This window comes from Pipistrellus hanaki (genome assembly GCF_964339955.1).
Source record: "Pipistrellus hanaki genome assembly, chromosome: 8".
NCBI classification, from domain to species: Eukaryota; Metazoa; Chordata; class Mammalia; order Chiroptera; family Vespertilionidae; genus Pipistrellus; species Pipistrellus hanaki.
The window spans coordinates 64236942-64264539 of record NC_140510.1 but is presented as its reverse complement, the minus strand read 5'-3'; the positions used below and the strand labels follow the sequence as shown (position 1 = coordinate 64264539).

The 27598-nt window shown below is 39.8% G+C and overlaps 1 protein-coding gene across 1 annotated transcript in view; it reads right to left on the bottom strand.

Annotated features, from left to right (window-relative positions):
* Nucleotides 1-471: 471 nt before the first annotated feature.
* Nucleotides 472-27598, bottom strand: part of AP1S3 (adaptor related protein complex 1 subunit sigma 3) — a 53592-nt gene continuing 26465 nt past the window's right edge. Inside the window, exons 2-5 of the mRNA XM_084892632.1 lie at nt 15199-15377; nt 13314-13422; nt 7758-7895; nt 472-2978 (exon numbers count right to left, since the gene is read on the bottom strand). Of these exons, the coding sequence (XP_084748758.1) occupies nt 2943-2978; nt 7758-7895; nt 13314-13422; nt 15199-15377 (462 nt within the window). The 3' untranslated portion in view covers nt 472-2942. The remainder of the gene's footprint in view (nt 2979-7757; nt 7896-13313; nt 13423-15198; nt 15378-27598) is intronic.

Genomic DNA, 27598 nt, shown 5'->3' with positions numbered 1-27598 from the left:
GAATTAACATGTGAATTCTAAAGAAGAATTACAGGCTCAGAAGAACATCTATGTATGTTTGAAGAAAAGCTTTACCATTATTTTAGGAAATTTGGTATAGAAAAAAACAATAGTTTGAATAAATTAAAATTTAACTTGTTTTATCACAATAAATCCTAACCTTACATAAGTTAATGAAATAAAAGGGGTTACTAGTTTTAAAGAATGATCTGCTTCATTAACTATGGGTAAAGTGATGAGATTATAAAAATGTGGGTAATGGTAAGAAAGAAGTCAACAGGAACAAAGCAGTAAATACTCTTCCCTCATTTGCTATCATCTACTTGTGGAGTTTCTCCTTGATGATAAGCACCAAGAAAATGAAGATGTCCTATTAAAGGGATTTGACATGGAATTTTCATGTCAAGCATAAAATCTGAATTTTTAAAAATTTATTCCTTAAAGCACACTCATGTTCCTCACTTAAAATTAAAAAAAAAAAAAAAACATTTTATTTGGAAGTTTTATAAAATTTAATATTTATTATATTTTCTTTCACTTGGTAGTTTTATTATAATTGTACATTACAAAGAAAACAATGATTATTTTCACCAAGGCTCACATAAAATGCCTCCAAAACCCCTCAGCTTTACCCCAGCGTGCCATATTGTTATGTTCATTTTCTATGTGTGATGCTGACATAAAGCCCGAGGAGCCCCATCTATAGCTAGGAAGTCTCTAATCTCTATTTTAATATGAAACAGAAATTCTGGGCAGTGGCCCTACTTTGTCCATGTATGTAAAAATGAGGTTCAAAGTCCATCTTTACAAAACTTTTTTTTTTTTTTTTTAAATAGGGTTCCACCATATAACAACAATGAAAGCTAAACCACAAACTGAAGAACTTAGGTAAACAAAGTGATAAGAAATGATAAACTTCTATTTGATACCATCATTGTAATTACATGATTAATCAAGGAAATGTTAGATATGAAAAGCCCAATAATTACTTTATATGCTAATCTGCATTATTTCCATTTAATGATAGTTATATTGAGAAACTGGTCCATTTTTCCTTCTTCACTGCTGCCTTGCCATTCTTCCCTAAACATCTCTGCCAAGATTACCCAATGAGAACATTTTCCCCTCCTGGTCTCTAAAGGTCTATTGGATCTCCTAGAAGATCCAATAGCAGGCACACTCTTAGAAAAAGCACTTCCTACCCACTGCAGTGTGAATGATATCAGATCTCAGCACTAACATTGAAAATGCACAGGTAAGACATCAGAAGTGGGCACTAGGATAAAAGCATTGCGAGCTATTTCCATACAAGGTCTGATCACATTCACTACCTGGTTTTATAGAACTTTCATTCCAGGTAGCATGAAAGTGACATATTCACAATAATAATGGTCAGCAGCAAATATTTTCTTCAGGGTGAGGAAAGAAAAGAGGAGAAAACGCATCTCCCATACAGCAATAACACAGGGTGGGGCAAGAGTAGGGTTACAGTTGTGAAGATGAGAAACAGAGTTTATTACTTTATTATCATTTATTAACTAGAGGGGCTCGGCCCTTGCAACCCCAGGGGCTACCTCGGCTCTGGCAGCCCCGGCTTTATCTGGAAGGTCGTCCGGAAGGTCGTTCTGCTGCTCAGCCTTCCGACCTAATTAGCATATTATGCTTTTATTATTATAGATAATTGTATCATTTTCCATATGAACAACTGTAAACCTACTTTTCCCACCCTGTATTAAATGCTCTAAGTACACCTAATAAACATAAGTCTTCAAATATTTTAAAAATACCTTAAAACATAGTTAAAACAAAATCTCTTCAGCAACTACGAGTGCTTTATAACATAAAGATAATTAAAATAGCAATAATAATAACAATTATTACTATTGTTATTTACCTCTATTATACTATTTTTATAATAAGGGAAATAAGTCATAGACACTATATCTCCAGGTGTCTAAAAACCTTAATCAATATATAGAGTTTATAGAAAACATGACCTCATTATATTATCCCTCACATTAAATTAAAAGATAAAATTAAAACCTCAGCCAAGAGAGTAGCTTCCAAGGCCTCAAAAATACAGCTATCTTTGGTTCTTATACTATCTTTGGTTCTTTTCCTTCATTCCAACCCCGAAAAATAAATAAATTCAGGACAGTAAAAGCAGATACATTGTATCTGGACTGAAATTTCATTATTATCAAGTGTATTTAAAATGTCAGCACTGCCCTGGCCGGTATGGCTCAGTTTGTTGGGCATTGTCCTGTGCTCCGAAACGTTGCCATTTTTATTTCCAGTTAGATCACATGCCCCAGTTGGAGGCTCAAGGTCCAGGTCGGGGACTCGATCCACTGTGGGGGCTGTGCAGGAGGCAGTCCATCAGTGTTTCTCACTCTCTCCTCTCCCTCTTCTCTCTCTAAAATCAATAAAATCATATATATTTTAAAAATGTCTAGCATTACATATGAACTCTGAACTATTAACATAATTTTAAATTATCAATCAGACAATTTCAAAAGCTAAATCTTTAGAAAAAGTATTGCTACTTCACATTCTAAAGCACAGATTATTACATTACAGTACTCAGCCTGTCAGTAGAGGACCAAATGCAGCAAAAAAAAAGTACTACCATAAATGTATTTAAATTAGCTTAGAAAATTACATGGAGTTAGCACATTACGAACAAATGTTCAGTCTATGGAGTCATGTGGCTGTTAGGTGAACATCCAGAGCTACAATAAGTATTCATATACAGTATGATACAGGCAGTGTAATAATGATAAATATGTCAAACAACTTCAAATTTTGCTAGTTAACAAAAGATCCCTTTTAAGTTATTTTTGGCGTGGTGCAGGAGGCTCTGTCCAATGACCGGAGGCGAGGCGTTGCTTCTTTGCAAGGCCAGAGCATGCAGCGCTCAGCGACTTCAAGAAGGTGCCCAGTCAAAACGTCGGCTTGTTCATGTACTCTTCCAAGGTCTGCAAGAGAACAGCGAGTTAGAACAGCTTCCCTTGAGCCGCATCCTGTAGCAGACTGTGAAATCTTTCCCGTATTCCTTTGCCTTTACTGAAAGGTAGTGTTGAAAAGTTCGTGTGAACTTAAATCTCTGCATTCTGATCAAGAAGGATGGTTCGAAGTTGAGTGCCATTTGTATACGCACCCATAGGGCTCGAACTAACTAAAGATCAACTGAGGAGAAGCTAAGCAGGATCACAGACTGAACATCAGGCAAGAGCAACACTAAAGCAACAGCTACAAGATATCACTATTGACTTCAGAGGAGTGTGCCTGCTAAAATGATCATGAGGACTACGCCAGGCACATGTATGAGAGATATCGAATTCTATTTGTGGAACATATTTACTGTTGCAGATATTGTACAGAACATCTTCCTTACACTTATTGCCAAGATATAATGAATACACAATCATAAGTCTTAAGATTTCCTGCCTTGTATCTTGAGGAGGCTTTCCTCCAAAGTATAAATTAGGTTTCTTCATCTTCCTCAACAGTTACCAGGTTTGTGACATGCTACAAGGCCATGATTTCTGTCCAGACTTTTTAAATGTTTGAGTGGCTTTACAATGACAAGCAGAGTTCGAAGGTATGGTGATGACGCAAGCCCTTACCATGCACGATTGGATGGACTTTTCTCTTGCACTCCTTCCTATAATATCTATGTGTGCAACACAGTGGGTTCTGGGTTAAATCAACAAGATTGATCATGGGGGGAGACTTAGGTAACACCCTTGCCTTTAACAGCTCAATATGTGACGCTCAACGCATTCTTAAGCCTGAACCCCAGGACACGTGGTTCACTTGACCCTGCCAGGAAGACAATCAACCAGTATGGGCCAAACAGATGAAAGCCAAGACCAAGGCCAAGCCAGATTGTTCAGAGGATACTAGGGTTACAAATTAGGTGTGTTTCAACTGGTTTTCACCAGCTCTATTTAGAACGCCAGTGTTCCTCTTCTGAAAATCCTGTGGTCTCAGGCTATTACACCTTAAAGGTGAACATTAACCAATAAGAGCTGACACCCCAAGACCTCTGCCCTCTATGTCCTTTTATAGATGCTGCCCATGTCTTCACAGTTAGCAAGGGTGTCGCATTGACCAGGGGCCCATGCTTATTTCGTGGCACCACTTATAAAGGAATGCAAAGTTACAAATACAAAATTGAGTATAAAGATTTTGAAAATGGAGGGGGGGGGGGGAATGACAGAAGATTGCAAATTTTTTTAAATGTTATTTTAATGTTTAAAGTATTACAAATAGCCGAAACCGGTTTGGCTCAGTGGTAGAGCATCGGTCTGTGGACTGAAAGGTCCCGGGTTCGATTCTGGTCAAGGGCATGTACATTGGTTGCGAGCACATCCCCGGTAGGGGGTGTGCAAGAGGCAGCTGGTCGATGTTTCTCTCTCATCGACATTTCTAGCTCTCTCTCTCTCTCTCTCTCTGTCTCTCTCTCTCTCTCTCTCTCCCTTCCTCTCTGTAAAAAATCAATAAAAAATATATTTAAAAAAATAAAAATAAAGTATTACAAATAGTAATACATATCCTATTTTTCCCCATTGACCTTCCCCTAGCCTCCCCTACACCCCCCTCATCCCCACTTCCAGTGTCTTGTATTCATTAGTTATGCTTATATGCATGCATATAAGTCCTTCGGTTGTTCTCTTACCTCCCCCCTCCCCCCCCAACCCTTCCCAGCTTTCCCCCTGTAGTTTGATAGTCTGTTGGATGCTTCTTTGCCTCTGTATTTACTTTTGTTCATCAAGTTATAAGGTTCTTTATATTCCACAAATGAGTGAGATCATGTGGTATTTTCCTTTCACTGACTGGCTTATTTTTAAAAGATGACAACTATCGCAAAGTCCAGAGCAAGAGTGTATGGTTTCCAGTCATTAAGTGCCCGACACCCTCTATAATGTATTTATTGTCTGGCTACTTCTTCTTTGCAGTTAAGATACCCGGGAGTTGTCACCTTGCTGACTCCACCATTCATTGGCCCCTACTTACAGGCACTGGTGAATTCAGTCTGCTAAGACTGCCTGGTTGCCCTTCCTGAGCCATGCTGCTACTCAAGTTACATGACCCAATAATGTATGAGGTTGGTATTGTCTTGAGCTTGTAGGAACAGACTCCCTTCTAAACTTGCTTTCTTATTCTTCGGTCAAAACATGTTTGTTGCCCAAATTGGTAATCTCAGGAATTGCAATCTCTACAATTCAAGATCACTATCTTCTTTCTGAGTTTCTTTTTCCTTCTAATCACTTTGCACCTGTCATCTGCAATTCTTAGTTGTTACCTTCAAAATAAGATACTGCCTAAAGCCATCCCCTACCAATTAAACTGTTCATTCACTTCCACATTATCAATATCTTGCCCTTGTATACTCAGAATAATTTCAGCATTTGGAGAGTTAAGACTGTATATATGGGGAGTCCAGAGAAAGTTCCAGGGGCTACGTGCAGGTTTTCAATTGGGTTAAAGTGAAAGCAATGTTATTACTTTAATCTTAAGGTTACTCCCTTAATCTTTAGTAACTTCAAATATGTGTTTAAGTCCCAAGGACAAAAAAAAAAGCAGTAATTTTTTTTCTTTATGTGATTATATTACTGTGTGCACTCATTTAAACTTCTCTGACTGAACTTACAAAGCAAACCAGATATACAAAGTCAATTTTTTAACCAGCTTCCCAAATGTTCATTGACTTAGCCTGTATCAGAATACCGATAATGTTGTTTTGATTTGGCAGGTGCTGTTAAATCAATGAGATTTATAGGGCAGTCGTGGCATTGCCAGCTCACTAGGGGGTCACAGGGCCCCAGAGACCTACTCATCAGGACCTTCCACTCAATCACAGGGGACACGAACTACCAATTAGTGTTTAAAATTGTGAAAGGGCTCTCTCTTGAAATACTTGCTTCCAGATTTAAATGGAACTAGAAATACTAGATATACTGCAAGCTCTTTAAAAAATTTTCCTAGGGGGTAGGGGATCAGGGGTGTTCAAAATATCCTAGGTGTGTCTTGTCACCAATTCAAGAAATTTTAATTATGTAAGTGCCAAAAGACCCCATTTAAAGTCTGTTTCTCCTATATTTAAAAAATATATATACTTTTATTGACTTCAGAGAGAGGAAAAGAGAGGAAGAGAGAGAAATATCCATGATGAAAGAGAATAATTGATCGGCTGCCTCCTGCACACCCCCTACCGGAGATGGAGCCCACAACCCAGGCATAAGGGAATCAAACCCTGACCTCCACTGAGCCACACCAACCAGGCAAGTCTGTTTCTCCTACAAGGAGACTCCACAGTAAGAGCCCTGGGATAGAATTATAAACAACCTCTTGGCATAGTGAAAGAAAGGTTGTTCTGTGGAATTTCCAAACCACTGATTTCTCAAGTATCTTGTAAAATTCCCTTTCCATAGCATTTGGAGGGAGTCAAGTAAACAGCTGAAAGTTTATGTGCATTTTTTGAGGTGAGAACACCTCGGGCAATAATTACATCGGCCTCCTACCCGGCACAGACAAACTCAAACAGACATCTTTCTCAGTATCCAAGGACTGGTGCCCTAGATGGACAGGAACAAGTAATCAGCTCAAAGACAGTGCAAACACAGTTGCTGGGAAATCATTCCTCACGTTGTTTTATTAACTTAATCAGTTTATTCCTTTAAAACAGCAGGAAGAATGGCTTTAATGCCAATTTTTCAAAGATACTAGTACTTTGTAACACTCTGGAATCTCTTGACCTGCTGTTATGAAAATAGAAAGATGGCAAGACAAATGGATGCTGTGGGAAGAAGTACCCAGAGGCGGCAGAGCTGTGTTGGATTATCTCATTTAAGAGGTCAAAGGCCAGTGGGGGGATGCGCTATTTTTCACAGTGTTCCTGGAAAACTGAAGGGACTCATGGAGGTAAGTTCCTTTATCCCAATCTGGACTACATCGAAAAGCAAAGCCCCACTCTACTTTATATGAGCACCACAGAGTCAGGAGCACAAACAAATGGATGCTTCAGGGCCCTTTTATACCTTGGCAAGCAAGCCTCAGTATTCCCAATTAATTTATGTAAATCCAAGCCCATACACAGCCTCCCGAGGAGGTGTAAGAAACTTTAATTAAAATGATAAATGCCCTCTTCAAGAATAAAGCTCTAATAGCCCTGGCAAATGAGATAACAATGGGCTGCTATTCTCCTTTCTGGGGCAGCATAGATACTTTAATGAAAGTTTTTATACCCCCTCATAAAATTATTCTTATAAGGAATATCACCAAGTGTTTGATAGCTTTTTGATAGGGAGGTATCCTCATTGAAAAGATCCAACATGAAGAGCGAAGACTCTGGAGCTCAAGTGCCTAGATTCAAATGCCTATTCCACACTTAGTAGCTGTGTGACATTCAGCAGGTCACTTAACCTCTCTGTGCCCCAGTTTACTCACCTTTCAAATGAGGGCAACAATACTACCTACTTCTTAGAGTTGCTGCGATAATTAAATAAGTTAATACATGTAAGTTGCTTGGAAACTGTACTCAACACAGAGTAAACACTTAGTAAGTGTTGGCTAATATTTATCATAATTACCACCACCACCACAACTACTACCACCACCACAACCACTACTACCATCATTACCACCATCACCATCATAACTACCACCACCACCACCACCACCATCACCACCTCCACTATTATAATCATCATCATCATCTTTTCCCATTGCATGAGAAACTGAGTACTGACCTCCTGTAACATATCAGAATCTTCAATGGCTTTGACAGCAGATTTCTTGGAAGTTTCCTGAATTTCCCCACCTATTATAAATTCATCCAGGATAAAATAAGCCTTTTCAAAATTAAAGATAATATCCAGCTCACAGACCTGGTAGGACAAAAAACAACAACAAATGTTTTTATTAACCTGCAGTGATATCAAGGGAAACATATACCAGTGTCTCAAGCTTTTCAAGTAACACCCATGTGGCATACCAAAGATAAAAATATCAGATAGCATGTGAAGGACAGAAAAATGGAACTAGGGAATTGTAAGCCTTTAATAAAAGTAGTGAAATCACATTCCATTAAAGCAGAGCATGTCCTTAGGTAATGTTTAATGTCACAACAAAAGATGTGACACTCCGTGGAGGAATAAGGCTGCCCAGCTCATATTTCCATCTGCACAGATGAAAGCTGAGGCCCTCTACATGTCAGGCTCGGGGCAGTGCTTCCTTTCTCCTGCTCTCTGCTCAAGAGTCTGGGCTCCTAGCTTTAGGACCCTCAGAGGGTCACACTTCAGACCTCAATGGTGCTAATTTTTCTCAAAATTATGCCACAGGCCAGTGGCTCTCAACCTTCAGAATATGTCTAAATCACCCATAAGCCACGTTAAAACATCACTGCTGGAGTTTCTAGTGCAGAGTGCCTGGCTAACCCCGAGAGTTTGAACTTCTAACGGAGTCTCAGGTGATGCTAATGATGCTGGATGTGTGGCGAACCAATGACACTGCCATAGACCAGAACAGTCTGATAGATTTGGTCAAGTGAAGCAGTGATAAGATTACCCCCCATAATCCAAATAAAGCTCATTTCTAATTATTTAACCCAATAGCCACTCAGGCACTCTCCTTGGTGTTTCCTTCAACTCACTGACACCTAACTCTCCATTTCCACAGCCTCCTGAAGGTCAGGAAATGGCAATATTTCAGTCCTCCCTGAGCCCTACCTCTCAGCAGATTGGAGCTTTGGAAACTCTTCACCAATCTCGTCCCTGACTGTGGCGATCCCACTCAAGGCCTGTCCTCTTCCTTCATCTCTGATGATTCCTTTTCAAGCTCCTTAGATTGTTTATCTCCCCTGCCCCCTCCACCTACATTTGTTTAAGAAGTATTTCACATAGGTACTAGACTTATGGGGGGGAGGAGGGCAGAGATGAGCTTGTAAGGGATATAAATGCCTAATCACTATGATAGTAGTTTCAGTAGACCTGAAACTACTATCATAGTGTATGTCAGCTGTAACTGGAAAATAAATTAATTAAAAAAAAAAAAAGAAGTATAGAGTGCTTGGGACATATCAGGCAAGAGAAAAGTGAAGGTTGTAAGAGGAAAAAGAAACTTGCAAAATGTGCATAATGCAATGCCATTTTATTTTTTAAAGTTTATGTTATAGGTAAAAATATGCACTACTTTGCAATTTTAAGCAATCTAGATAAAAAGAAAGCACAGCAGATCAGACACCATGCACATGAAAGAATGTAGGAGAAGTAAGCAGTTACCAGAAGTTGGAAGAAGCAGGAAATCGGGAGATATAGTAGCAAGAGCTGAGGAACCTCAGAGTTCAAGGCAGGCGTAGACCAGGAATCCAAGAAGGCAGGGACTTCATTAGGAGAAACCAGCAGCCAGAACTCTGCAAAGTGAACCTGAAACTAATGCAAGTTCTCTGAGAACTTCTCATACCCCACTCTCAGAGCAGCTGCCCCTCCCATGTCTGTAGGGCTCCCCAGCAGCCATGGGGGAATTTATTGACTGCACCTCAGTTCAAGGGATAGGGATAATGTGAAGTGGTATGCAAAGCCAAATACACACAAAACGCAGACACACTAGGCATGCACATGCACACACAACTTGGATTATACAGTTACTATGTCTAGGTCATAAGGAAAATGAATGTACAAGTTCTATTGGAATGATAGAGAACAATACCCATGAGCAGCTATTTCATATACAGCAACTCCAAAATTCTCCTTTGTGGCTATTTCTTGAGTCTAACCCCAAAAGCTATGTATCACAGAGTAAGAAGAGAAAACATTTCAGGGGAATCTTAGCCTAAATGCAGGTTCTTCAGCTACTGCCTGATTACTCAAATACTTCCTTTTTTTCTTTCTTTCAGATACTTCTAATTCCACCTTACCCGCCCTGCCCCAGAACACTTTATATTTGATCTTCAAAACTTATGCTTTACTATAATTTGTAGTAAGGGTCTTCTCTTAGAGCAGAATATGTGATGTAGCAAGAATATTTCTGGTATTTTAATAACTAAATCCTTTTGGATAGAGTCTAAGAAGGACCTTCCTTTCCTGAATTATCTTCCCTAATGCAAGGTATAGCTAAATAGCAATGGACAATTTAGTAAGTATTGTTAACTGCACTGTTCCTTTGATCCTCACAATAGCCCTATGGGGTTAGCAAAGGAGATATTTCTATTAACCTCTTCCTACAAGGAAATCCCCTCCCTGGAGATCCAAGCACTTCAAGACAGCAATAGCCACACCTTCTGAGGACATCCGAGAAAACTGGCCAAGAGTGTGAGATGGGGAAATAGGCAGGTCTGGAAATGCCAGAGCAGACCCTTATCTACCGAGACCTGGAGCATTTATAGCTTCTATAAACTGGGGTTAATGCTACTGCAAATCAAAAGATTAACTGGTTAATCCTTGTAAATCTCCTTGGAATTGAAAAGTGCTAAAAAAAAAAAAAATACATAACTTAAATCAGTAGCCAGAGATTTTGATTTATCTGTCATCAGAAGGTAATATTTTTCCAGTGCTGTATATAAGAGAAGCTCAGTACAAAGTTTTCTCTTAGATAACAGAAGGACAGAATTCAAGGAAATCTTCAGTAAGGACAAAAGAGAGAAAGTGAACCAAAGAGCAATGTTCCTGAGAGATGTCAATGAGAATCAGTACGCTTGGCTCATCACTGTTAATTAATAAGGATTGAACACCTACTGGGCAGATGCCTTGAAATGCTCTTAGCTGCTCTTAGCTTAATGAAAGATTCATTGAATTTTTTAGTGAATTAAATTTTGGATCCTCCTAAAGGTCTGCCCAAACAGGATGAAAGATTGATGTTAGAGAAACAGGAATTCATTCTGATTCTCCCTGTATTTTAAACGAGCCTCGGGTTAGTGAAGAGGAGTCTAATTCTCTTGAGAAAGCCACATGTGCTGAAGTGTCCTCAATTTGGTCAGATAAGATCCAGATCAACATTCAGCCCCAGTTCACATTGTCATAGCTGGAATAATCCAGAAAAACACAACAGGTCAGACCAGAGTGCAGAAATGAAGGGGACAAGGCGAATCCTGTGGAACTCCTGCAGGCCTTTGCAAAAGGCAGAGCCTGGAGGTTATTTGAAAAGGAATTACCAAAATGTCAGAATTCACCTGAATGACAAAAAGCATAATATCAAATAATCTCAAATATAAAAATATGCTATTATGTCTTTGCAAATCTCTCTTTCAAAAATGAAAGAAAAAAACCTTAGGGGACCAGGAGAAAGAGAAAGAAAAGTGATCTAGCTGTCTCATTACTTCTATAGGGACCAACAACCTGATGTTCCTGAAGCAACACTTAGGTCTTATCATAATTCACAAAGGAAAAAAGGAGGGGATGATAGGGAGGGAAGGAGAGAGAGCAGGAAAATTCTTTGAGAGACCTTTTAAGCATTCACTTTATAAAAAAAAAAGTTGCAACACATCTGATGAAAACCCAACCAATACTGTAAATGCTGCCCATTCCATTAAATGGAATACAGAAAACTCTAGTGGAAGTAAGTGCTTCTAATAACACAACATAAAAATCTTCAATGAGCAAGAAATCATTTACCAAATCATTTTCCAAAGCCAATGTTTATGTATTTGGAGTGTGAACTACCTTAATTGTTTCTGGAACGGTTGCTAAAATATGGTCCACAGATGGTTACAAGTGTTGAAAAAAACAAAGTCAGTCCTAGGTCATGATCATGAAAGACTAGCAGTTCAATGCCCAAGCAAATCCCGTGTGAGTGAAGGCTAGTACCAGACTGGCCCATGTGACTGGAGCACTTGGGTGTGTCAGGGATGTAAAGAGAGAGAAGTGAGAGAGTGGAAGAAGTGGCCTGGGACCAAGGTTTAGAAAGCTTCAATAGCAAGCTAAGAAGATTGAATTTTAGATGGAGCATGACTGAGGAGGAATGTCACCCTGGACCTATGGTTTGTAAGGAAGATGAGCTGAAACCGGTTTGGCTCAGTGGATAGATTATTAGCCTGTGGACTGAAAGGTTCCAGGTTCGATTCCGGTCAGGAGCATGTACTTTGGTTGTGGACACATCCCCTGGGGGGGGTTGTGCAGGAGGCATCTGATCGATGATTCTCTCTCATCAATGTTTCTGACTCTCTGTCCCTCTCTCTTCCTCTCTATAAGAAAATCAATAAAATATATTAAAAAAAAAAAAAAAAAAAAAAAAAAGATGGTAACCAATAGGCCAGGTGAGGGCCAGAGATGAGGCTCCAAAAAAGCAAAAGTATGATCCAAAAAAAACCTAGACTAGTTAGTGACAGGAACGAAGGAGAGGAATATTAGCCTAGTTTTAATAGACAGAGGCAGATTATAGTAAATGTTGGTTAAGCTCAAAGGATCCTGAGACACAATAAATTCAATCACAAGACAGAACAGAAGGTGAGTTTGGTTCTTGTTGCACTGAAGACTAAGATGATTGAGAAGCCCAGCAAAGAGCATTTTCAGCAAAGTGAGAAACAGTCACCTGGTCACAGGTTTCCAGGAGAGAAAATCAGGTAGACACAGCAGAATAGGAAGAGCAGCAGAGCATTTTAGGGAGCAGGAGGAGGGAGGCAGCTCAGGGGAAGAAGCCAGGAGGGGCCATTAGCAGAGTTCAAGGTCCTGGCAACATAATAAGGAGAAAATTTAAAGAAAGAATCGTGGTGAGCCAGGGTCCAGTGCTGCAGGAGACTAAGCAAGTGAAGATTTAAGAAGAGTCACTGGTGTTGGCCACGAGGGCGAGGCGGGTGGTAACTGATTTCCTTGGAGCCGCAGAGGTGGAACCAAGCTGTGAGCAGCTGCGGAGTGAATGAGTTTGGTGGGTTGGGTCACCTCCTGTAAGACATTACTGGGGGGCAAGGAGAGAAAACAGCAATATGAAAGGAAAGGGTATTATTTTTGTTGTTTTTATTCTCATGCATAAATAATATTAAAGAATGTGTAACTTAGTAGAAGAAGCCATAGAGGAGCTAAAAGAATAAACTAAAAGAGAGATGACAGTCCTTGACAAAGAAGGAATTTTTCACAGTTACACTCTAGTGCATAAAAAAAGGTCTCAAGCACTGAGGTCTGAAGACAGGGACACCATTTGCCTTGAAATCTGTCAATTAAGAATTCCAGAAAGTGGGGAAAGCCTTGTGCTCTGATCCTTGGTACAAATGCAATTCATATTTTACACTTGAGAGAGAGAAGGAATGTGATGGAAGACAGACTGAAGTAAGAGCTGAGATGGAGACCTAGTGATTCTACTAGACCAGAACAACTTACATTTCCAAAGTACTTGTCCAGCAACTCCACATAACGATGCACAATCTCTAGCGTCAAGAGCTCATTGTCCTGACTTTCTACCGCACAGCAAAAGTATAAGCTAGCATACCTTGAAAAGAAAAAAAAGTAAAATATGATGACCCATTAAACAACCTGAAGGTAGATTTTCCCCAGTGAAGATGCAGTTACCTCCTGCTTCCCATCCAATAATGAAATCATTATTCATCACATTCCATATCTCAAAATCATAGTCCTTTGTATTTCTTCTACAGGTTTCTTCTGTGTGTATCTTCTTCCCTATCCCATTCGTGTGGCTCTCACTTGATCTGTTGCTCTGAGCTTGGATGTCATTTCTGCCAAGAAATGTCTATCCTCTCTGACTGGATTGGACTCCCCTGTTATGCATCCCTGTGCCTCCCCCTTCAGAGCATCAGGTTTCTTCATTGTCCATTTCATGGTCTATCTCCCCCACCATATCAGGGTTTCCCAAAGGCAGGCACAGAGTCTGCCTTATTCACTGTTATACAGCCAATAGCTGTAATATCAGTCAAGAGAACCACTAAAGCCTATCTTTATATATATTGTAAAAGCTCAGCAGCCAAATGGAAGAATGACCAGAATGACCAGTCGATCAGTCACTATGACATGCACTGACCACCCTGGGGAAGACACTCAACACAGGAGCTGCCCCTTGATGGTCCGTGTGCTCCCACAGTGGGAGCAGCCACTCAGAGGGTGGATCCACAGCTGCTTGGCTGACAGGGTGAGTGGTGCTCCCACAGCAGGCTGATCCCCACAGGCCATGCTCCCACCAGTGCATGAATTCATGCACTGGGCCTCTAGTTCTTTATATAATGATTTAAAATACAATTAAACCCAATGTTTTAGAAAACTAGCAGGTGGAGAATACTGACAAGCTTCTTGTCAGCAAATACTAAAAATATTGACCTTGGATCCCACTTTCTGGTCATTTAACCCATTAAATGTAGTCTGTAGAGGTTACTCCATCTTTCTCCTTCAAACACTCCTTATAAACACTCCTTGCAAGAGCCTTTCTAATTTTTTTTTCTTCTGGAAGTTGCATGAAGATACTGGATGCAGGGTCATGTTTTCTGTGTTTTGATCCTGGCTTGGATACCAGTATCTAGGTCTTAATAGGAAAAATTATTCTATCTCTTGGGGTCTCAGTTTTCTCATCTATAAATTGAGGTTTCTTCCCAGTACGGTCTTCCCAGGCAAGCAGGTACAATAAAGAGAGAATACATAGGATTTAAAGCCAGAAAGATCTGAATTTGAATTCTGGCTCTGCCAATTACAACTCAGTTACCGTAAGTGGGGACTAATTATGTAAATAAACTCTCTGTGGCATTAGTTTCTTCATCTGCAAATATGAGTAATAATAACAATAAAGAGAGCTTTTCATTTCTGCAGTGTGCTAATCTACATTTTCCCCATAGTACTTATAACTAAATAAAAAAAATTGTTTACTTAACAAATGAGTAAGTGCCATGAGAGCAGGGATGCCCTGTGTCCTGTTCACTAGTGTATCCACAGCCACTAGGACAGTGTTGGGAATACAGTAGGTGCTCATAAGGATGCCAGAGTGCATTATCAACCTGTAGATTAAGTACCTAGACTCCATCCTGGCACATCAAAGTTCTTTCAGTAAATGAGAGTTCTTTCCTAGTTAGTCTATGGGTACAGTTATTTGGGCTCCAGTCTTTAAAGATTTCAGTAAATGATGAAATTGGTGTTGCAACCTAAAATGCTCAGGATTAAACAAACCAAATGATTTCAGTAAATGATGAAATTGGTGTTGCAATCCTAAAATGCTCAGGATTAAACAAACCAGGAATAAATTCAGTTCTCATAAAGTTACTCACACCTTTTATAAACAAGTTTTAGCTCCTTCCAGTCAATAAAACTGCTCATCCTCTGACTACGAGAGAGCACAATCTGAACAATCTCCCGGGTGATCTTCTTCCTTTCCTTGTCAGGGAGAGTTGTGTACCATTTCTGCAGCCGTAATTTCCCTTGTCGACTGAAGAGCAATATGAAATGTATCTATAATAAAGTGGGGACAGAGAAAAAAACAGAACCTGGTCAACCAAATCATTCTATGTAGACACTAATGTTCAGTGGCCGGGTGTACAAAGGATTATAATTCTGAACCAATGAAAAAAGGCTTCCCAGACTGAAAACAATGTCCTCTCTGAAATTATCTTTAGTTCATCAGAGAAACAAAGAAATGTGGACACCACAAAGTTTATTTATATTATAGGGGAAAGTTAAGTTCTTTTTAAAATTCCTCTTATGAGTCACAAATACAGGATAGGGAGAAATATATGTCAAGGAAGTACATAATTCTTTTAAGAACACATTAAATTCATCCTTCACAAGCAAAAAGAAAATGTTAAGAACAGTGGAAGACTTTTCTTTAAAAGTTATATCCTAGTTCCATATCACTACTATAGACACACAATAATAGAGAAATAATGGAGAGAAGTAAGGGAAAGAAATGAGAATGAAGCAAGGGGGGCAGAGTGAGAAGGAGACCATATTTTGTCATTTAAAATGTTTTTTAATTGATTTTTTAGACAGAGAGAAACATCATTGATTGGCTGCTTCCTGCATGACCCTCACAGAGGATCAAGCCCAACCCATGTATATGCCCAGACTAAGAATCGAACTGGTGGCTGCCGAAAACCAATCATTGTCTCACTAATAGAAAGAGGCTGGTCAACCTTGAAGCTCTAAAAGGTCAGAGCCAACCACACCCTATATAATTGAGACGATAGTAACTGAGGCAACTTCCCCATCTTGTAATCATGTAAATCCTTACTGATATGATAATCCACTTATTACCTGCCTAAGGGCTATGGGTGTTTCCCAAAGCTGCTTAAGGGTACTGGGTGTTTCCCAAAGCTGCTTAAGGGTACTGGCAGCCTCAATAAAAAGGATAGCAAGGCCAGAGCCTAGAGAGTCTTCCCACTAGAGGTTGACTCCCGCCTGGCACTCCATTTGTCCCAAATTAACTCTTTTCTAGTCTCTCTTTTCATTTTAGTGTGTGGCCTCCTCCAGAAACCGGACCCTGAGTGGACCCTAATCACGTGGGTTGTGTTAAGGGTTCCCACAGGTGGCCTCTTGATTCCTGGGTCAATGTTCAACCTCTAAGCTACATTGACTGGGCCACAAACTGTCATTTTTAATAAAAGTTGTACATACTTAAAGTGTACATCATTATTAATACATGTGCATAGCAAAGTGAATTAAAGTATCAACTCACATCGTTACCATTTTTGTGTGTGTGATGAAAGCACTGAAATATACTCTCAGCAAACTTCCAGTATTCAATACAGGCTGTCCCCCAAAAAATGTATATACACTTTGAATAATTATTAATTCCAATAGGTTAAATCTGAAAAGAAAGAAATATCAACTGAGTTATCAGATTTTAATAGTGTATACATTTTTGAGGGGACATCCTGTATACTGAGAACTAAAATAATTCTTTAAACTTTTTACAAATAAAATATTTAACTCCTTTTATTGAAAAGGTTGGGCTCTGAACATCCTGGCCTAAGTCATACAAACTCAATAGGTGGCAATGTCTGAGGGCCGAAAGAAACCAGGCTTTCCTCAGCACTTTCCCTACCTCCAATCTATAGAATTTGAGGTCTTCTTAATAAACTATCTCTTCCTTAGAAAGGAAACATATGTTTTAACAAGGTCTTGAAGACCAAGACATGGTAAATGAAGAGAAAGCAAGTTACAGAGCCCTACACACCTGCTATCTTTAAGAAAAATTACCCTCAGTCTGGAATTTCAAATATTTACTTAGCACACAGCATTTTCTTAAATACCCATTTCACTATCAGAGCAAGTATAGGTAACCAAATAATGCAACACAGTCATTATTTTCTAAGAATCATATCAAGAAAGGTGTTTTTGTTTCTAAGGCTATATATATATATATATATATATATATATATATATATATATATATAAAAACGTGAGTGACCATTACAACTGGACACCTGGACAACCGGCCAGTCACTATGACATGCACTGACCACCAGGGGGAAGATGCTCAATTCAGGAGCTGCACCCTGGTGGTCAGTGCAATCCCGCAGCCAACCTCCCCTCCCGCTGCCAGCCAAACTCCTGTGGTCCTCCCCTCTCCCCCTCTCGGCCGGATAAGGACTGGACTAGATGGCCCCATCAGCCCTGATAGCCAGCCAGGCCAAGGGACCCCCACCCATGCACGAATTTGTGTACTGGGCCTCTAGAATAATCATAAAGTAGCATTCTACAAGTACAAAGTTAAATGGTGATAGAATAAAACCTCAGAATCTTGAGAACAAGCCCTTTTTTGGATAATCACCAATGGATAAGAGTATTTCGTCTGATGTTTCATAAGTAAGCAGATTTTTGTTAGAGAAATGAAATCTACACATTTTCTTAATGTTCACTTTGCATTTCCTGACAGAAAGTTTTCTTCTTACCATTTAATCTAATCTCTTTAAAATTAGTTTAATCTAAATCAGTTCAAATTAAACGGATTTTCCCTGGTTTTATCCACAGAGTGTATAAAAAGACATCACTATCCTCAGAATAATAGCTAAATTCGAAAATTTGAAGACAGCCTTTAAGTATAGCCTAAATCTTTTCCTTCCAGAAGAAATAACCCGGGTTTCATGTCTTCTTCTTCTTGGTCCTATTTTCAGATGCCAGAGTCATCATGATTGCAATTCTTCCATACTTCTCCATAGGCTCTATGTTCTTTTAATTTGGGGCACTGAGATCAATGCCCAAGTCCCAGAGAGAGGCTATAACTATTGCTGAGTTTAATTGTAGAACACTTTCTAGTTCCTCTATGTTGCAACTTTCATTCAAGAACAGGTGCCTATCTTTTAAAACATGGATCAACAATGGAGAACAATAAACAAGGAGCATTATTTTCATTCTAACAAATTCAAAGGAAAAGAATAATCAGGGACATAATACACATATCCATGAGCCCATACAAAATATAAAAATGCATTCCAAATTCAAAAGAAGCAACAAATAGGTTCAAGTTTATCCTGTGATTGCACGGCATAAGACAGTGTTGAAAGAGTTGGATCTCTCAGGTCCTGCACGGGTGCCTGGTGTCTGTTACACCTCCTCCAGATTTAACAGCTCGAGAGACTTGGCAAAATGAATCCCAGTGGTTCACAAGAGTCATCACCTCCAGCAATTGATTTAATCCAATTTATCAATTTAGTCCTTCAAGGCAGATGTTTCAAGAGGTTAATCAAATATCATTTTTGATTAGCATTAGCTTGAGAGCAGGAAAAAAGGAAATTGAGTGGTTTTCTTCAATAATTACAAAGAGCCAAGTTAAATTCGAGTTGACATCCTCAACAAACTTCATCTGACTTCAGAAAACAACCACCAGACAAATTTTTTTCCCCAATAATGTTGCTGAGAAGAAAGGGGTAATGGAGAGACTGGTAATACCTGCAAACACCAACTCCAGAAATAATCAGAAAACCCATTGAAGTTGACTGAGCTGGCTTACTGCCTACATTTGACCAAAATGCTCTGGCTCAAGTGGGCACCCTGTAGCACCAATAGCTCCCATCCCTGACCCAGAAGGAAACACGTGTCAGCAGCTCTTTTGAGGGGTCTGGTTCTGCCCCACATGATCCCTCAAATCCAAACATGTAAAGTTAATCCAGGCACTCCTTGTCCTCAGAGTATCCCCTAACAGGGGTCTTCAAACTACGGCCCGAGGGCCACATGCAGCCCCCAGGGGAGTCTGATCCTGCCCGCCAGGTTTTTTGGGCAGTGAGCGCAGCCGAGGTGTTACAGTAGGGATTAGTAGTTCATATAGTCCGGCCCTCCAGCTCTCTGAGGGACCGTGATCTGGCCCCCACTTTAAAAAGTTTGAGGACCCCTGCTACAACAATGGTTGACCTTACTGAGAACAGCCCAAAATTACCACCTTGATCTCGAGCAGGAACTGACTCTTTTCTTCATCATATATTTCTGAAGCATGTCTAGGGAGGTGCCATTAATCTTTTGAAGAAAGCACAAAACAGACCAATACCAATGTATCTGTGCTGCTGCTCTGATCCAGTATTAGCATCTTCCTTCTATTTTTTAATTTTAATTTTCCTCTCCATTTTATTTTGTATAGGTTTCAGGTGTACACCTTGTGGTTAGACAACCATACATTTTACATAGTGTCCCCTATGCAACCCACAGGTTGAGAACCGTTGCTGTAGAGCCTAAGACCATCAGAAAATACAGATATTTCCATTATGATTCATTAACAATAGAAATATTACAGTTATGAAGTAGCAACAAAAATAATTTTATGATTGGGGGTCACCACAATAAGAGGAACTGTATTAAATGGTCATGGCATTAAAAAGGTTGAGAACCACTGCTCTAGGTCTATTCATGCTGTCACAAATTGTAAGATTTCATTTTCTTTTTTATGGCCGAGTAACATTCCATTGTGTAAATGTACCACAGCATTTTTATCCACTCGTCTGTTGATGGGCACTTAGGTTGTTTCTGTATTTTATTTTAGCTATTGTAAATAACACTGCAATGAACAAAGCGAGGCCTATATCTTTTCACATTAGTATTTTGGATTTCTTTGGATAAATCCCCAAAAGTGAAATTACTGGGTCATAAGGCAGATCCATTTTTAATTTTGTGAGTAAACTTCATACTGTTTTTTGTAGTGGCTGCACAAATCTGCATTCCCACCAACTAGCATTTTCCTTCCAGTTGAAGATAAACAACGAACACTTCCAATAGCAGTTTTGGTTCTTAATGTTTGAAAATCTCCTTGCTCCTGATCTGAATCCATGTTGTGGACCCACAACCAGCTTCCAAGAAGAGGGGTATTCAGGACTTTTGTCTGTCCCAATACTGTCACACCATGAATACCCCCTTTTCAGAACTGGCTTATATTTCAGGATCCGAGCTGTAAATATAAATACACAGACTATGTCCCTTTCCTTCAATTCCATCAACCCTTCCTCTAGTGGTCGGATCTCATGATATATCACTTAAATAATCCTATTGCTAGGGTCCTTACCAACTTTGCCCCTTTTCCAACTTCTGCCACCATGGCAAATTCCCAGCCCAGACAAGTCCCTCCACTCTTGTCTTTGCTTCTCTACGGAGACAGCAGGCACTCTGCAGATTGGTGCAGCCATAAATCTATGCTGTTCCAGCTCATCTGAATCACCTGTGTTACTTAGAAACTTTCCAGATACCTCTTCATGTAAAGGATCACTAAGCAAGCCGAAACTGGTTTGGCTCAGTGGATAGAGCATCGGCCTGCGGACTGAAGGGTCCCAGGTTCGATTCCGGTCTTGGTTGCGGGCACATTCCCAGTTGGGGCTGTGCAAGAGGCAGCTGATCGATGATTCTCTCTCATCGATGTTTTTAACTCTATCCCTCTCTCTTCCTCTCTGTAAAAAGTCAATAAAATATATTTTTAAAAAAAAAAAAAAAGGATCACTAAGCAGAACACCCTTTTACTTCCTACACAGGTTATTCCAGATCACCACCAAAATCCCTCATAGTTCCCATTTCCATCATCACTCCCTAACTCTCAGGGGAAAAAAAAAAAAAAAAAGCCAAGAGTGCAAACACCATTCTGTGGGATTTCCCAGCTCCTCCCACACCTGGACACCCATATGCACAAACTTGGCCAACCCACCCTCAGCTGGTTTATTTTCTTCCTCTGTCAGGGAATATTATCTCCTGCCCTAGCTTTCAGCTCTCACCTACCTCTTTGGGAACATAGGTTCTCAGTCTGACACTGCCAGTCTCCGCCCCTCTCTTTTGAGACTCCTCATATGTAGATGTTGAATAACTAATCCCCTCTCATCTTGAAATCAAAGGCCTTCTCTAGAATTCCAACCTTCCCCAAAGGTGACTCAAGGGTCAGTGCCACGTGTCCAAATGTGCCCATGCCTGTACACCCAGTAAGTCTACTTTTAAAATATTTCTTAAGGATGTGCCTTAATATGTAGGTACATATTCGAGCATTAGATGTTTACTGCAGGTCTTTATAGTAACACACACAAAAAATAAATATATAAAACTGGCAACTGCCTAAATTGCCAATAACAAAAGAAATTTAAATGGTATTTGTTAAAGGATTTTAATAAGTGATAATGCCTATGGAATAATGTTAACTTAAAAAAAAAAAACACAATATAAAATAGTACACAGGCCTGGCCAGTGTTGCTCAGTGGTTGAGCGTTGACCTATGAACCAGGAGGTCACAGTTTGATTCCCAGTCAGGGCACATGCCTGAGTTGAGGGCTCCATCCCCAGTGGGGGGGTGCGGGAGGTTTGAAAGCAATGATTCTCTTTCATCATTGGATGTTTCTATCTCTTCCTCTTTCTTCCTCTCTGATAGCAATAAAAATACATATATTAAAAGAAATAAAATAGCACACAGAATATTATAGCAACATTGTAAACTATAGTTGCATAGAAATTATATAAAGGAAATACACTGAATTGTTCATTATGTTTATCTTGGAATAGTTGAATTATAAATGTTATTTTCTTCTTTGTATTTGCCTGGATTTTCCAAAATTCATATGTGTCATTCTTTAATGAGGAAAAATGCTTAATGAAAATGTTAGCAAGTTCAATAAAAATCAGTCAACATTCTATCTGAAGGCCAAGTACTACGTAAATGTCAAAGTGCTTTGAACAAATACATTTATACCTCAAGGAAATAGCTCTATACTCAGGAGATCCTGTGGTTCTGTAACCAGACAGACTGGTTCACAGCCTGTCTCCTGGCCACATGACTATGGAGGTAGGTGGAAACATAGAGAGCAGGTGAGGAATGATAAAAATTATCATGGCTGCTGTGTTCATATGGGGGATCCCTAGTAATCATTTTTCTCTAATTTCCAAACAATCTATAATTTCAGAACAATCAAGTATATTAAGGGTATGTTTCAAGAAACTTTTGATTCAATTGCATATACTTTTACTGGGTAATGGTGTAAAATGCATTGTGTGTGTGTGTGTATGTGTGTGTGTGTGTGTGTGTGTGTGATTTGTTGTGGCTAAAAGGAGGAGGAGGAGAAGGAAAAAAAGGAGGAGAAGGCAGAAGAGGAACAGGAGGAGGAGAAGGTAGAGGAGGAGGGTGACAGAGTAGAGGAGACGGTCATTTGCTTAAGCCTTCAAGGATCTATCCTATTACAGACTTTACCAGCATTCCCATAGTGGAAATCTGATTTGCCAGACTACAAGTATCCCTGATGTCATTTATATATGTTCTTAGCATGAAGGTCCATTGACAATCTGCCAGTCCTCAAGTTTAGTGACTTTCTGAAACAAGCTTGTTACCTACCAGAAATTAAAATTTCAGCTATTTGAAATGTCTTACATGTCATCCAGCCAAAATGGTGTAACTGAATCCCTGTATCAGATTAAACCCAAGGCATGTCAGGCATCCATCATGAGGCCAAGCCACATCTGGGTCTGGAGGTGGAGGGCAGTGGAGCAACTTGGTGGTTTAGTGAAAAGACTGTGCTCACAGGCATTTTGAGAGCTTGCATTTGAATCCTGGCTCTGTCGTTTATGAGCTAAATAAACCCGGAAAATGGCCTGATTTTTCTGGACCTCAGTCTCCTTACCTGTAAAATGGGGATGACAACAGTAATGATGTCAGTAATGCTGAAGGATGTAATGTGCATGTTAACTTCTTAGTGCAGTGTCCAGCACAGAGTGAGCTCAAAATAAATGCTTGCTATCACTAACAAATCATCCAGAAGACTGTACCACCCATTTATACTCCCATTTATCTTCATTGGGATAAGAAAAAAAACACACGTTGCTTCCTCCTTGTGAATCATGCCACTCCTCCTCCATCACCTTTCACCAAATGGTTCCATGTTCTGATAGGAAGAGTCCCTGACAGCCATGTCATAGGTACCCAAAAAGGCATTTTGCTGATTTCTTTGGGTGAGGCAGAAACAGGTAACATTTTAAATGAGGGTAAAGGTTCGGTGTAATACAATAGGGTTGGAAGGGACAGAGTCAAACTGTAAATCACAAGTTCCAACTGAAGAAACAGCCACAATTCAGCCATAATACGGTGTCGCCAAGAGAAAAATATCAGCCAGTATGGCCAGCTCTTCCAATTTTTTATTCCCCCCCTCAAAAAAAGCCTGAAATGTGGATGGTTATGTAAAACATTGGGAATGTTTAAATGCTGGGAATCAATAATCCTATATAATAAAAGCATAATATGCTAAGTGTCGGATCTATTTGTTGACTGCTCCACCAGTCGCTATGATGCACTGCCCACCAGGGGGTCTGGTGATCGGGACTGGGTGAGAGGGTCAGACATGCTCTGGAGCCATCCAATAGCGCACCCCCCAATCTCCCCTCACCCCCCCGGGGCTGGCCAACCCTCATAGACCCCCATCGGGACTGGGCAAGATGGCCCAATCAGCCCTTATCGCCTGCCAGGCTGAGGGATCCCATCCATACACAACTTCATGCACAGAGCCTCTAGTAACAGTAATAATAACACAACAATGTTCAAGCTGACAAAGCCAATTGTAAGTGGTGGTGGTGGTCTGCGTGCTGCTTTTGGGCTCAGGTCTCATTGGAAACTCCGGAGTTAGATGAAAAAGTCCCTATTTCACAAACGTCATTCTACAGCTTTATTGGACTCCATGGCTTTCCCCTTTCTGTTGTTTCTGTTTGAGGAAGTGGCCCTCTGGCTCAAGAATATTGCTCCCACCTCTCAGCCTAATGTTGAGATCAGAATCTCCTAGTAACCCTTATTCATCAAACTCTATAGGTTTCTTTCTTCCTCAAAATTTCCAGCTCAGGTTTCTGTTTCCACAATAAAGGGAGAGGACATTTATAGGGCTAATTAAAATCTAGACAATCCCAGACTCTCCTGTCTGGCTTGTTATATCAAGCTTTTTCCTGAAATAAAATGTAGAAAAGCAGACACATTGGCCAACGTATTTCAATTCTTTTGCCAATCCTTGCACACCATCTGGTGGTAGAACTATCTGCTTATAACAAGCAAAATGCTCAGTGAGAAAGGAAAATCAGGTGAATTGGGTGATGAGGGAAGGGTTGGGAAGAGTAGAAAAAGAGGGACAGTAAGGTGAAAAAGAGGAATGAGGTGGAATTGTTCAAAAGTTATGAACAATTCACAAATCAAAACGTTAACTGGTGAGAGTTAGCTAGTGGACATTTATGTAAAACATTGAAAAGCCTCCTGTAAAGAAAATTCCGCATAAGATCGTCTGTTATCCTGCCACCTGTATGCATGACAGGGTTACTGGAAGGAAGGATGGATAGATGGGTAGTTATACTGATAAAACAGATCAGCAGCTTATTGTGGGGTGAACTGCATCACCTAAAATTTATGTGTTGAAGTCAACCAACTCCTGCCCCTTCTCCTGCCCCCATAGTGGTCATTACAGGTTAATATGAAGTCAAACCAGAGTAGGCTAGGCCCCTAATCCAATATAGCAGGTATCATAAAAAAGGGGGGAGACTTTAAAAAAAAAATAGGCTCACATCGACAACACCCTGTGAAGACAAGGGCATAGCCAAGGAATGCCAAAGGTGGCCAGCAAAGCCTTAGAAGCTGGGAGAAAAGCTCGGGACAGATTCTCAGAGGCCCAGGAAGGACTCAACTCTGCTGAGACCTTGATGTTGGACTTCCAGCCTGGGAAAGGATAAACTTCTGTTGTTTAAGTCACTCAGTTCCTGGCATTTTATTACTGCAGCCTTAATGCACAACTGGTCTCTGGCTCTGAATTTTATGTCTTTTTTTTTTTTTTTTAATTGCAAGCATCGTCATCGTTGTTTTCTATGTTTACAATTCAAAATCATAAAACCAAGTCCTCCACATTCCAGAGATAAAGTCAGTAGATTCCACTAAGGTTAGCAAATATTTATTCAGTGTCTAGCACAGGGAAGTATTTAAAATAAAATAATCCACCCGGATGGTGTTGCTTAGTGGTCGAGCATGGATCTATGAACCAGGAGGTCACAATTCGAGTCCCAGGCAAGGCATGTGCCTGGGTTGCTGGCTTGATTCCCAGTGGCAGTTGTGCAAGAGGCATCTGATCAATGATTTTCTCTAATCATTGATGTTTCTAGCTCTCTCTCCCTCTCCCTTCCTCTCTGAAATCAATAAAAAATATATTTAACAATGAAAAATGAAATGAAATAATTCCTTATACCTGGACCCATAAAATGCTAACATTAGAAAGGACAACAGAGCTGACTGCGCACAAACTGCCTCCTCTTAAAATAAGGACATGCAGACTAGAGAGCTGGTGGCTGGACCCTTGGTCGTGTAGTGAGCAAGCAGCAGACTTAACACGATCTCCTGGCTCCCAGCCCAAGGCTCTTTGAACTTGGCACCTTAAGCCACTTTTTGTTTTCTGGCAAAGCCAAAACTACCACTTTTACTCATTTTTCCCCCATGTATGCAAATAATTATAACCAGGCAAGTCTTATGCTAACATCAGAGACCTACTTATATAATGGTTGACATGTGTTGCAAGTGTTCCACTTTACAGGCACCCCATTTAATCTTCATTAAAATGGGTAAGAGGTAGAGGTAGGTAGTACTACCCTGTTTCCCCGAAAATAAGACAGTGTCTTATATTAATTTTTTCTGCCAAAGTTGCGCTAGGTCTTATTTTCAGGGGATGTCTTATCTTTCCATGCGCTAGGTCTTATTTTCAGAGGATGTCTTATTTTCGGGGAAACACGGTATTACCCCCATTTGATTGATAAGAACACTGGAGCCAAAGATAATTAAGTACTTTGCTCTGGGTCGGTCAATCAGCTAGAAGGTTCCAGATGTGGGTTTTGGTTCTAGAGCCTGCTCTTTAACTGACTATGCTACTTTGTCTCCTTAAGGAGGAGCAAAGACAGACTTGGGCACCAACTAGGCTGACTTCACCCACCTTTAAAGGAAATATGATATTGGACTATCTGTACAACTAGAAGGTATTATTTTTTATTTAACCAGTTAACAGTCATAAGCATCTATAGACTCAAGTGGAGGACCTTTTTAAATTAAATTAAAAATATTGTGGCAGTTAACTGATTAAATTCATTGGAGTGACATTGGTTATTAAGATATATAAATTTCAGGTACACACTTCTGTGATACATCATCTGTATATTGCATTGTGGGCCCACTGCCTGAAATCAAATCTTCTTCTGTCACCATATATTTGATGCCCTTTACCTTTTAGTAACTCTCCATGCCTCTTCCTGCTAGTAATCACCATTCTGTTATCTATGCCTGAGTTTTTGTTTGTTTTTCTTGTTTTTTCATTTATGGCTTTCAATCTTATATCCCACATATGAGTGAAATTGTATGGTTCTTGACTTTTTCCATCTGACTTATTAGTATGAGATTTATTCAGTGGATCCATACATGTTGTCGCAAATGGCAGTATTTCATCTTTTCTTATGGCTGAGTAGTATTCCATTGTGTGTGTGTGTGTGTGTGTGTGTGTGTGTGTGTGTGTGATATCTTCTTCATCCAATCATCTAGCGAAGGATGTTTTGGTTGTCTCCAAGTTTTGCCCACTTGAATAACGCTGCAATGAATATAGGGGTGCATACATCTTTGTGAATATATGTTTTCAAATTATTCGGCTAAACCAGAAGAGGGGTTTTTGGATCATATAATGACTCTATTTTTAATTTTGTGAGAAGCCACCACACTGTTTTCCATAGTGGCTAAAGAGTATTTCTTGAAGATCTCCCCACCCTATCCAATACTAAGATTTTCTGTGCCAAATTTTTAAATGAGCAAAAAGGAACAAAAGGCCTGTGCTTACAGAGGTTAAGATAGAAGAAATATTCAACTAAAGGTAATGATGACATTAGTACTGAATCAGTCTGGGTCACTACTATTAAATATATCACAGCAGTGACAACAAGATGGATGAAAAAGGCTTTAAACAAATTTCATTGCAGTGGCAATTTTTCGCTAAGCAGTAAAAAATAATCTGAAGTCATCTATGCAGTTCAACTAGATCAAACGTAGGCTCTTATCTCTTCTTATACAAATAAGTGCAATGAGGAACTTGAACTTAGGAGGGGGAGGGAATGGACTGGATATCTCTACCAAGGGTGTATAATGCTATAGAGAGGAAGAGCCATTACTTCCTCTGAAATTATAAAATAACTTCAACAGGCCTGTATTGGTAGGAGAATCCCTGGGGTGGGAGGTAAAGAGA